This window comes from Rhinichthys klamathensis, unplaced genomic scaffold (genome assembly GCF_029890125.1).
Source record: "Rhinichthys klamathensis goyatoka isolate OS25496 unplaced genomic scaffold, OSU_Roscu_1.1 h1tg000133l_1, whole genome shotgun sequence".
In the NCBI taxonomy this organism is placed as follows: domain Eukaryota; kingdom Metazoa; phylum Chordata; class Actinopteri; order Cypriniformes; family Leuciscidae; genus Rhinichthys; species Rhinichthys klamathensis.
The window spans coordinates 2298761-2312424 of NW_026606668.1; the positions used below are offsets into that span (position 1 = coordinate 2298761).

Below are 13664 nucleotides of genomic sequence, written 5' to 3' on the forward strand. Positions count from 1 at the left end.
ATGTAATAATTAGTTGCAAATTACCGTTCAAAAGTTTGGGATCAGTAAGATTTTTTTTAAAGAAGCCTTTTATTCTCACCAAGACTGCATTAATTTGATAAAAAAATACAGTAAAAACAGTAATATTGTAAATATCATTACAATTTAAAATAACCGTTTTCTATTTGAATATGTTTTAAAGTGTAATTTATTCCTGTGATGGCAAAACTGAATTTTTAGCAGCCAAAACTTCAGTCTTCAGTGTCACATGATCCTTTAGAAATCCCAATATGCTCATTTGCTGCTCAATAAAATTGTCTTATTATTATCAATGTTGTAAGCAGTTGTGCTGCTTAATATTTTTGTGGAAATCAGGATTTAAAAAAAAAAATCAGGATTTTTAGATGAATATAAAGTTCAAATAAATAGCATTTATTTGAAATAAAAATATGTACCATTTTTAAATGTTTCTACTGTCTCTTTTGGTCAATGTATAGGTAAAGTTCACCCAGAAATGAAAATTCTGTCATCATTTACTCACCCCCAAGTTGTTCCAAAATGTCTTTCTTCTGCTGAACAAAAAATAAATTTTAAAGAATATGGGTAACCAAACAGTTGATGGGCCCCATTGACTTGAAACTATGAAAGATACTATAAGAGTAAATGATGACAGAATTTTAATTTTGGGTGAACTATCCCTTAATGCATCTTTGGTGAATAAAAGAGAATAAATAAATAAAAAAATCTTTTTTATATAGCTACATATACTATATAGCTATATTTACTATATATAGTATAGTAAATACATACTAGAAGGCATAAAGGAAGACCACAGTTGAGTTTTCAGCTGTATGTCAGCAAGTGTGATTTTCTCTGCTCTGGTCAGCAGAAGCTCAGATCTGTCTGACTCTGGAAACACTACAACAAGAGTACTGGAGGCTTCAGGCTTGTACTGCAGGATGGTCACCATGGAGATGATTGACAGCAGGAGGCATTTCAAAGCTTTACAGCAACCACACAAGCTCCGGCTCGACCCAAACACAACGGCGCCACCTGGAACAAAAACACAAATCCCAATTAGAGAGAATGGATTCGACTTCACAAGCGGTCTCTTCGGCGGTGCATTTATGGTATTGATGTTCTCTCTGTCAACACACACTGCTTTTTTTGCTCCCTCTCCCACTCACATACACTTATATGTAAACATACATCGTCACCCACACACATCCCGAGGCTTGTTTTTTTACAAACGAAACAATATGAACTCTCGGCATGTGGGCGAAGGAAATGTCGCCTAAAACATAATGAGAAATGAAGCCCAGGAGAAATCAGGCGGCTGCTATAGCGCGAGGTAATAACAGACGCTGTGATGCAGAGAAGAGCTGTGCTTCTGTCAAAATGATGGAGGCCCTGCATTTACATAATGAACAAACAGCACCGTAAACAAACAGCGGTAGGAGGAACGAGGCAGAATCAAACAGTAACAGAAAACGGAGCTGTTACCTGTACGTGCGACATGAAGGGAGCAGAAGATGGATGAATAATGTAAATGTGCAGATATTGGAAGAAAGTAAGGCAGATGGACAAACACAAAGTGTTTACCTGCGTCCACTCATTGGTTTGGGGATCGTAGGCTTCCACTGTGTTCAGGTACACCTGCCCATCATAACCACCGACAGCATAAAGACGGTCCCCAAGCAGACACACGCCAACAGCGTCTCTGCTGAGGCTCATGGGAGCTACTGCTGTCCACATGTCCGTCTTCGGGTCGTACCTGAAAGAAGTGGTATAATAGTAATTATATAGACAGGAAATATCAGCCAAGTTAATTTATAAATATATTCTATAGATTTATATTTCGCTAGACCTTGCCATCTCTATACCTCATGTCAAGTCACATTTATTTATATAGCGCTTTTTACAATACAGATTGTTTCACAGAGATAACAGGAAAATAATGCAACAAAGTTTGTTTCCAGAAGAAAATAGCGTCACAGTCCAGCTTAAGTAAGTTCAGTGATGTTTCATTTTTGTTTTAAAAACGTTATTAATTTAGTTCATTATATAGCCGCTCTGGAGTAAACCATGATGTCATCGTCCAGCTCAGTTCAGTTCTTGTATAATAGAGTCAATGCAGACAGATCAATATTATTGTTGAATATTAAATTAAATGTTAAATTTAATGTCCCCAACTAAGCAAGCCAAGCCAATGGCAACAACAGTGGGAAAAGGCGACAGTGGCAAGGAACCAAAACTTTGGAGTTGTGGAGCTCATGTCATATAATTTCCTTTTGTCTCTTTTCTGTCAACAATATAGTCATCAATAAAGTACCCATATTAGATTTGCACACAAATACATTAATATTTAAAATCTTATATTTAAATATAACAAATCAATCGTAGCTGTGAAGACATCTTCAAATTGAATTGTTCAACTAAACCCTGATGTGTCATCATTTTCACCACCAGAATAATTTTGAACCAATAAAGTATCAAAAGTTGTTTAGTTTACCACTTTATTAATCCTACACGGGGCAATTACAATAAGGCTTAAAACACACATAACAGACTTATCTCAGACATATCCAAACACATAACCGTATTAAAACAAATAAACCATATTAAAATATGAATAAATCACAATACGTATTACTTACAACATTACTTCAAAATAAATTATACAAAGTTGTTATACTCGTTTAGGAGAAAACAGCGTTGGTGAAAAGTGCTTGAAACTAAGCATGAGAAATGTGATGAGTGAAGAAAAAAACAATCAATTTGGGAATATTTTTATCGTGCAGCATTTACGTACAGTCTGTTATATTATTAATAATATGTGAAACTATTTTAAATTGAATTTAGGATACATAAAATGCTAGTTATGAAATAAGAAAAGAAAAAAGCCATTTTATTTAAAAAATGCCATTTTTATTTCTGTCATTTCCACCACAGAATTCTATTGAATACAATATAAGAGTTAATCTAGCAAGTCCACAGTCCAAAAGAAAGACCCATACAACATGCAGTATATGGGGTGAGTTGATAAATATTTGATCATTTTTTCTCAGAAGGATATACTACCATTTGAAATTTGCATTCAGTATTTTTTTTTTTATTAAATTATTATATTTATTCAGTAAAATTCAGTTAAAATTAGTCATAGTTGATTGGTGACGAACATGAAACAGGGCAACAACTCACTGCGTGATGTAGCCAATAGAATGGCTGTTGAAGCCTAACAGTTTATGTGTAATAATTCGTTCATGATGTTGAATAAAAAAATAATCATTTTAAAGCTACTTTTTGCAATGTCTATTTGATGCTTTTTTCATTTAACACAATAATGACTTTAAATTATCTTTTGGGGGTAATTTCAGAGCCAAATTTGATGTGTGATTAGATTAATTAATCACCACATCGTGTAAAAATATATTACAAGATATTTATTTCAAATAAATGGTGTTATTTTGATAAAAAATACAGTAAAAACAGTAATATTGTAAATATCATAACAATTTAAAATAACCGTTATTTTGAACTTTCTATTCATCAAAGAATCCTGGAAAACAAGCATCACAGTTTCCAAAAAAATATTAAGCACATTGAGCACCAATCAGCATATTAGAAATAAGAATCATTTTTGAAGGACCATGTGACACTGAAGACTGGAGTAATTATGCTGAAAATTCAGCTTTGCCATCGCAGGGATAAATTACATTTTAAAATATATTAAAATAAATAAAGTTATTTTAAATTGTATTAATATTTCACAATTGTATGGTTACTACCATATTGTACTGTTATTACTGTATTTGACTAAATAAATACAGCCTTGGTGAGCCTTAGAGACTTCTTTCAAAAACATAAGAAATCTGTAATGAGAAAAACTCCAGCTAAACAGGCGAGAAAGATATGCAGGAGGGAAACATGCATCTGTTCAGTCTCCTTTCTGTCAGAAGTCCCGTCGAGCAAACTTTGACTGACAGAGACTAAGAGCAGTCAGGGTGCAAGAAGTGTTCAGCAGACAGACAGCTCTTTTAAACAAAGATGCAACAGGGGCAGAGAGACAGACAGATGAGAGAAGATGATGAGCATGAGTCAGTCACACTAAAGACCAAAAACATTCTTAGTCAACAGTGTTTCCAAGACACGGCCAAGAGGAAATCACGCTCAGAGGCCACTAACCACACAGAAAAATCATCCTGGCAAGCTGAAAAGTACATAAAAAGCAGCTCATAAAAACTAAATGTTGTGGAGCATGGTGTTCCTTCTCCTGGAAAAGTGCTTTTATCTGTTCATTTATTTGGAAACTCACCAGGATAAAACAAGCCTTTCTTCACAAGGTCATGCATAAATCACAAGTGGGATTTTACCTAAGCCTCTGTTCAAATGGATTCTCTCAATTTTTCATTAATACCCAAGCGTCGGGGTAGGCCTATGATATTAGACTACATAGCCTATAATAAAAGATAATGAATTTCAAACCTGAACCAAACATAGTTTTATTCAAAGATCAACAGTCTGTCATTAGTCTTTAGTCTGTCGCAATCCATGGATACTTCCCCACACACTCCTCCCGGTACCTGCAGGCGTGTTGGGGTTCCGGTACACCAGCCATGTCAACGAAACGAATGAATGAAAATCCGCGCCTACGGTATCTTTGTAGAATTTCAAAAAAAAAAAAAAAAAGATGCTGCAGCCAATGAGCAGCCGGCGGGGGCTGGCTGCAGGACGACTCAACCTCCACGGACAGTTTTTAATGTTTTATCAGACAATAACTACTCAAGATTTTGCTTTAGTATAATTTTCGGGACAATTAGGGCCGGATTCGGGGATTGTTCTATAAGAACAATACAATAATAATACATAGTGCATGATGTTCCATCTCTTACGTAGGATCGCATTTAATACTTTCTGTAATAAAGGGATAGTTCACTCAACAACAACAAAATCTGTCATCATTTACTCTCAGTTATTCCAAACCCATAAGACTTTCAACTTTGGAACACAAATGAAGATATGTTTAACGAAATCTGAGTGATTTCTGCGAGAACCAATGAGGTTCATTCTCACGTGTCACAGCAGCACATCTGAGCTTCCTTTTACCAAATTTACTCAAGGTTCTCACGCGTCAAGTAAGTACGGTTGAGCTTGCATTTACAATATTTGAGTACCCGATTTTGACGGCGTAATTATGACATCCAGACTCAAAAGTAGGACCCAGGTAGCATAAGATTTGTACATATCTATGCCAGTGGTACAGTACACCTCCATATTATTCATTAGAAGGTATGACCTAATGCTTTGATAGATGCTTTTTTTGTCTTTCTAGCTCAAAACAGTGAGAATGATGCTGTGCTAAAATTGTTGTTTTCATGACACTTTAAGGAAATTGTAATGCTCTCTAAATGATACACACAAAAAAGAACTCTACAGAGATAACGTGGCAATGAATTTCAGAATACTTTAAAAGAGTTTGCACATTCCCTGACTTTCAACTATGAAACAATTACAAAGGAAAAATCTCATACCCTTCACTAACCTGCACTACCCTAAGTTTGTACTGCGCTCATTGAGTCAGTTTCTCTTTAGGGACTCATCTGTAGCACTTTGATGTAAACACATTTGTTCTGGGATTGCTATATTGTCTTCTTCATCTTCGCCTTGGGCTTTGAGACCTAACCATAGCATATGACTATTTGTAGTGACATATACTGGTATTTACCACCTACACAAGAATGAGAAACTTCTTGTCTTTCTTTGGAGGTCTGCAAAAATCATAAATATTGAGTTAAGACTACAGCAGAGTTTCTCAACTGGTGGGTTGTGAGACAAAAATAGGTCTCAAGTCTGTGACTAACCATATAATTGTGCAAAGGATAGGACTGCCAAAAAAATTTTGAATATTTTTTTTAATAGGGAGAAGAAAACGCCATGAACTACATCTCATAGGGCTTCACAATTAGCAATCTTTCTGATAAAAATAGTGATTCAAAAATTAAAAAATATTTTTATATATATATATTATTAGTAGTATTAATATTACAACTAAAAACGAATAAACAAAATAATAAATAATACTACTATTGTAATATTTCACTATAAGATAAAAGCTTGTGATTTATCAATATGACTATATTATTATTATTATGTTATATCAATTATTATAGTAATATTTCACTGTAAATTGCATTTAAGAAAAATCTTAATATATTAAAATATCTTAAAGTACACTTGTAAAATTACAATATTATTATGTATGACTTATAATATCTTTTATTAATATATATAACGTTACATCATCATGCTTTTATTTTGGCGGAAACCCATAATGAGCCCTTAAAGCTACAATATGTAATTGTTTTTCGCTGCTAGGGGTCACTAACCTCTTACAATAACAAAGGCGTAGGTTGATGACGCAGTGATAAGCGGAATGATGGGACTTGCTGTAGTGCTGATGGATCTAATAATGTTTTTGGATGAGTGAACATGACTGGTATGAAGCAGGGCGCGATTGCTAATGAGAGACAGATATCAGCGCCACACGCGAGTCCCGCGGATATAAAGGAAGGAGGACATTTAATTCTACCGAACTACATGCAAGTGCTGAATTACTACTCACACAGGTCAGTTTATTTGACGAATTAAACTTGTGAGGAAACGCAGTGCTGTTTAACTTGGTCTAACATTACACTGTCATACTAAACTGCATTTGAGTGAGTTGAAAGTTATAATGATATTCTAGCTAGATCAACATTAGAATAACATACTTATCATATTCTAACATTTCATCATGTTGAGCTATATAAATTGATTTGTTTTATGTACATTTGCTCACAGGTCTAATACAGTACATGCAAGAGCGGCTTCCCTGTCAAGTCCATGTTAGTCGCGGACGTGGAGCTCTCGGCATCTCGAAAACGCCACGCTGATATTGATCCTCGTTTTAATTTGTCCTTTTGTGAGATGGTTCTCAATGCAGTACATGAAACCCACGGGGAGGAGTCGGATCCAGATCCAACTCCTCCCACCTTGCATATACCTAAACCTACCCATCTCCGCCCCCTGATCCCTAAACCCACCCCTAATCCCTAAACCCACCTCTAATCCCTAAACCCACCCCTAATCCCTAAACCCACCCCTAATCCTACCCATCTCCACCCCTTGGATCTTGATCCGACTCCTCCCCGTGGATCTCATGTACTCCATTGAGGTGCTACTGCCTTTTGTCCCAAAGTCTGCCTGCCATGGTCCATAATGTTTGAACAAAACAACAACAGCGTGAGCGTGCCACTAGACGTAACGCAGTTGTCCACGTCTGTCGCCATGGTTACTATGGCAGTAGTACAAGCGGAAACCAGGGATAACCCGGATATTATGTCATTGACAGGCGACAAGTGACAAGGTACGGGCTCTATTTAAAATTGTGAATTTCTCTGAATTTACAAATTCTTGGAAACATTTAGGATAATGGAAGTACACAATTGAAAGAAATATATAACACTGTGCAAGTGGTTTTTGGATATTTTGATACAAAATTCTTACATATTGCATCTTTAAAGCTTCTTTTTTGTTGACAACAGCCGGTTAATAAGAACATTGACCCCCGTTTCTGTCCCTTTGATTTCAGCCCTTTTTTACCTTTCGACACAGTCTGACAGTCGAGATGCTAAGCTTGAGGCTGGGGCATCATGTCCACCGATCGCATACAGAAAGCCATTCCACGTCGCTACGCCAACACCGCCTCTGCGTTTAGACATGGGCGCGCAGCTGCTCCATTTGTTGGTGTGAGGATCGAAACACTCCACTGATTTCAGACATGAACTTCCATCCCGGCCACCCACAGCATACAGCCTTAAAGAGAGACAGAGAATGAGAATTATAGATTAAACGGACAGACAACATTTTAATGGCATACATGGAGTCTGTTCAATTAGAAACAAAATTTTTTGCTTTCTATGCTTACTTGTTGTTTAAAACTGCAACTCCCACAGTGCTTCGAGGTGTTGCCATGGATGCAACGAAGCTCCATTGGCGAGCTTGAGGGTCCCACCGTTCCACTGTGCTGAGATAACTCCAACCATCATGACCTCCTACTGCATACATGGGGCCTTCTAACACCGCAACACCTACAAACACATGATCACAGATCATATAAGCTTTCATTTGTGCAATATGCTTGAAAATATCATGAAGGGTCCAATGATTTCTACAATGCATTGCATGGATGGATAGAATTTATGGTATAACATGGAATGTCATGAAATTTGGTCATATTTGAATGAATAAATCAAAAGTAGGGCTATACTGTAGACTTCCAATTGTGATATAGACTAGTGTCTGTGAATAGAAAACCACAAAAAGACTGCCAAGACTCCATGTGCTGCGCGTCTTTGTGTGAATGAGTGGCACAGTGAATGTTTACATCTACTATAAACATACTCAAGCATGTGTGGCGCTTGTGGTGTTTTCAGGACATGAACACACAAACTTCATCACCAGAGATGCTGTGGAAGTCACTTCACCAGCATTTCACAATTTCATTTGATAAAACTAGTGTCAAATACACATTAAAACTCAAAGGTCTTTACTACAAACTGCTAAACAAAAAGTTCAGTTTAACTTGAAGAAATTATGACAGAAATATCTCACTATTATACAGTAGAAATTACTTATAACAACAACAACAAAATAGTTACAGTTTATTAAAACATTACTTTTAAGGAATCACACACAATATCACAATTGTTCATCCACATTTTAATTTAAATAGAAAAACTCTGTTGTGCAGCACTTTGTTCGCCCAAAATTGAAAGGTAATGTTCCAATTTCAGTAGATTATACAGGTATTTTAAAGATTTATACACATTTAAAAATCTTAAGTAAATTGTTAAAATTTTAGGCATTCATTTGATTACGATCATTTTTTATAACAAATTCTTATTAAATCATAAAACCCAGGATCCAGAAAAATTAAAATGGACAGAATTTCTGAAAAAGTACATTTCATAGTAGACTATTATTGTTAAAATTGTAATAATTATTAATAAAGAACAGTAAATTTGGTTAAAAAAGGTTTTTATAGGGCCAAAAACATTGTGTCAAGCAGTCAAGAAACATAATTCAAGTGAATGACAATTAAAAACTCCAATGTCAACACTAAATGCAAATGTTATTCCTCACCTAGGCCGTGTCTATGCGTGGACATGGGGGGCATGACACTCCAGCTCTTGCTTCGGGGGTTGTAGCATTCTACTGTGTTGAGAGTCTTGAGGCCATCTCTTCCTCCAACCACATACAGGCGGTCGTCGAGAACCGCCACACCGAACTGCAGCCTTCTTCCACTCATAACAGCCACCTGCCGCCATGTGTCCCTCCTCAAACAATACTGCTCAATACTAGTGGCCCCTTTAAAAACCATTACAATCATTTATGAAGACATCTGTACATCAGCAGGGCCCATCTGAATTCCCAGACATATACAAGAATTCAGATACCTTCTCTATTGATATAGAGAGCAAATGAATCTCTTTAAAGTCTTGATTGTTACAGATAAGCAGAAATCTGAAAAAAGTCTGTTAGAAATGAAATGACGTTATACTCGGAGCGGTTCGTGACTCGATTTTATGCGTTTGAATGGCAACACTGTTAACGCCGAAATTAATCTGCAGCAGTCAGATGACACAGGTCAGTGCTCTTTAAGTTGTTTATGTTCATTATTATTTGTTATGTTATGTGCTTTGAGACATGAGGTAGTTTAATGCCCTCTCTCAAGGCTCTTTTGTTTGCTCCCCGCTCCGCATGTGTTTTGAAGGATATGTGGCTTTGGAGACGCTCTGAAGGGAGGGTGGGATCTTATGCTTTCAAGGCTACCTCGTTGAGGCAGTTGAGGCATTTTTACTGGGTACAGGGAACACATTGGGAACACAGATTAACCTGTTTTTTAATCATCTCTGAGTAAATAGGCTAAAATAAGAAAAGAACAACAGGAAGTATAAAGCCCTAAGGACCAAACTGTGGAAGCAGAAGTCTCCATGATTCTTTTCTAGACAATTGGCTAATTGTCTTCTAAAAATGTACAGTAATTCGCCTTTGGCTAAGCCCCGCCCCCCTTAGTTACTGTTGCTACGTCTGACAAACAAACTTCATATGGGCTCTGGTATCAACATGGCTTATGCTGTGACGGCTCTTCCTGCTGAAAATGTATCAAACTTTTATAAAGCAGCAAATAAAGTGTCCAATAGAAGTAGGCAAAAGGGGCTGCAATATACGTTGGAAGGCTATATTAACGACAAACAGGTGAAACGCAAGGAACAACAAGGCATCCAAATAGAGGCAAAAGCATACCGGTCACAGTCAAAAAATGAACCACCGCATATCCTATTAATCGAGACGGAGGCTGGGACTAACAATATCAAGGAGCAACACTGTTCATGCAAAGCTGGGTAGGTCTCTATTCATTTCTATAATCGTTATTACAAAACAACGGACTACGCGAGTATAACGTTGTATTTATTAGCACCGTGTGCTAGCTAGACGACACTTGTCAGGATTTGACTTCCTGAAAAAATGGACACCCCCCTCCAACCTCTCTGGGAAACGCGTATCTGTGTTACAAATGCCCCAGGCACAACGTTTAACCATATTTTTGATAAAACTACGACGGCAATAGCCTGCCGAGACCAAAAATATGAGACGCCTGTGTTAAAGTCAATGGAGCGCTGTGAAAAAGTGTCGGACCACTGTGGGAGCTCGTTCTTGGCTGCGTTGTGATTGGTCAATCTACATTCTAGGGTGTGGCTTAGCCAAAGGCGAATTGCATGGAATAAGTAAGATTCAAAAACCTTGTGAACCTAGTTTTACAGGTCATTGGCTTTATAGGCCAATAGAGAGCAAAAACTCCCATTCATTTTCTCCATAAAGAACTAGATTTTCTTTTTTTTTTTACCATAAGTTGTGAGGTTAATATATTATAATATAATATATCATTGTGTTTCATAGAAGCAATAAGTCAGTGATACATCAACATAATTTAAGAACATAAATGCGTAATAGCCAAATTCCTGGCAAAGTGTTTTACATTATGTATCATTATGATTATGTAATTATCATATATTATCATTATGATTATGTAATTTGCGGTGCTTCATGGACTGCGAAGTTCCAATGGACTTCATATTCTCCGTCTGATTGTTAAATACGTTTTTGCTTCAAATCCAAGTTTGTAATGTTGTGATTCATCTCAGAGCTGGGTGATTTGGTTCATGCCTTGGAACTGTTTATTGAAAAATATTATGAAATCCCAATGGAGAACATGAATGGAACCAAGTGGGCGGTCACTGTGGCACTCTATACACCACTCATTACAAACTATGAATCATGTGAATCAACTATTGACCATAATTCACCATCTCTATGAATTCAGCCAAGACTATTCACCTTCAGCCTCATTAAAAATAATACATACGTCAGGTCTTGCTACTGAAAAAGCTTTTCTGCAAGTGTGTAACAGATCAGACCTTTCACCATAACTAGGACACAACACTAATTTAAATACAAACTTCTTTTGGCCTATTTAAATGTAAAACACTTACTGTTTAAAGCACCATTAATTCAAAAGACTCAAGACTATCCTGTTAAAATGGAAATGTCTCAGCAGTCTACTGCACTAATGGAGAAAATCTGACAGGTAGAGTGAATGAGGGAGAAATGAAGAGGAGGGGTTTCCTTGTTATCAGCCCAGATAACATTTAAAACCAAAAATTGAAGGCATTTAGAACTATAGAAACAACATAAAAATTATATGAAAAGAATACCTTTTGTGGCATCCATGCCACCCACGGCGAAAAGTGCCCCTACAGTGGCCTTGCGTGGACGTGTTCTTGGGCTCTGGAGGAGAGGCCGTCTCTCTGGCAACAAATGATACTTCATGGCCTCCATCACCAGCCGCTGACACTCCACGCTGTCCCTTAGCAATGGATTCGCCTCCATATCGGCTAAAAACTGCATCCAGAAAAGACAATAACTGTATGACCCAAAAACTACAGATTAAACATATTATACAATCTATTAGACTTATAATCTATTATAAATAATAAAATGAATAATAAAATCTTTATGTTTAGTGGAGGGGGTTAATACCTTGCTATTCATAACATGCTATTCCAGTTTTGCTATGTACAAACTGAAGGCAATGACAACAAATGTTTCTATATTGTGAGCAAAAAATGTCTTAAAATAGGCTTTATTATAAAAACACATGGCTTGTCTGCAGTTTTGAATCAGAAAGGTGGTTTAATTCACTATATTAAAAACAATAACAAAGAAAAGCAGGAGCACAAACTAAGTGTTAACTGGTAAAAAGTAAAATGTACAGCAGGAACACATTCACGAAATAAGTTCTTTTTCACGTCGTATTGCGCTTAAATGGACAAATACACACAGCATTATGTCAAAATGCCTGTCAAGGCGCAGTCGTTTATGTCTTAAGTGAACATAAACAGCTGAGAAAGAAATCGGATGTGTATCATTATATTGGATCCGTGTGATAGGTCTTTAAGTGACAGCAGACTAATAAACATGCTGATGTCTGTTTTCGTTTTCATCAAACAACTAATGAAAAAGAGAAAATCACTCACTGCTCTTGACTGAATAACTTTTGTAGCTTTAACAAGGATTAATCTACATTTAATTTATACAGTGAAGACTATGCAATGTGATTTTACATTTAATTATTCTATTTATGTACCTGAATACTATTGTCAGACCTAACTGAAAACCGTAAAGCACTAATTATTTAATTTGTATATTTGTATTACTATTTGTGCTATTACTTGTCATTTGTTTATTTGTTCTTATTTTATAACTGACCGTTCACTTTTCTTTAGTAAAGTTTGAACTTTACATTAGTTAGGCTTAGGGGTGTCGCAATATACCGGATGTTGACGATAATCGTGATATTCAAAGCATGAAATATCGACATCGTGTTAATTTAGAGTGTGGCAACATACCGATAACCACGATGTTTAAAATGAATAGGACTGTTATGATAACATGACACGTAAATACTCCAGCGCAAGTACCTGGTTGACCTCTCAGGTGGCTGTATTGCACCCGCTGACACCTATCAAACAAGAAGACGCAGCCCGGTCCGCGCAGCTATGTAATGTAATGTAATCTTTTATTTAGAACAATTTAAAAAATAAAAAGAAAATAATAAAATAAAAAGACAGCAACACATATACAATTTCCAACTGTAAAATAAAAACAAAACAATAGAAAAAAAAAAAAAAAAAAATGTTGCATAATAATCAACCTGTTCGAAAAGGGATAGAAGCCCTAGGCTTATCAGGACCTACCCCCAGTTACTAACCAAACCAAATCACAATCGAACAAGATAAATCAACATAACATTTAATAAAATACAAAACAAAATTACTGAATTAACTGATGCATTATCCTAATATTAAGATAAAGAAACAGAAACCAATTGTCGAGCATGCTTTACAAGTTAAGAGTTATCATTCGCCCTCACCACTTCTGTAATTATCAAAAATAAAACTTTTGTACCTTTTTTAAATTGCAACATATTAACACTTTGTTTGATCGAATTGCTCAGACCATTCCACAATAGCACCCCACAAACAGAAATACACATACATTTGAGCTTTGTCCGAGTCCTATGT

The 13664-nt window shown here is 36.2% G+C and overlaps 1 protein-coding gene across 1 annotated transcript in view; it reads right to left on the bottom strand.

Moving 5' to 3' along the window:
- Positions 1 to 664: 664 nt before the first annotated feature.
- klhl5 (kelch-like family member 5) overlaps positions 665 to 13664 on the bottom strand; it is a 58893-nt gene continuing 45893 nt past the window's right edge. The window contains exons 6-11 of the mRNA XM_056256816.1: positions 11796 to 11982; positions 9163 to 9387; positions 7946 to 8108; positions 7621 to 7833; positions 1582 to 1753; positions 665 to 1032 (exon numbers count right to left, since the gene is read on the bottom strand). Coding sequence (XP_056112791.1) covers positions 976 to 1032; positions 1582 to 1753; positions 7621 to 7833; positions 7946 to 8108; positions 9163 to 9387; positions 11796 to 11982 — 1017 coding nt within the window. The 3' untranslated portion in view covers positions 665 to 975. The remainder of the gene's footprint in view (positions 1033 to 1581; positions 1754 to 7620; positions 7834 to 7945; positions 8109 to 9162; positions 9388 to 11795; positions 11983 to 13664) is intronic.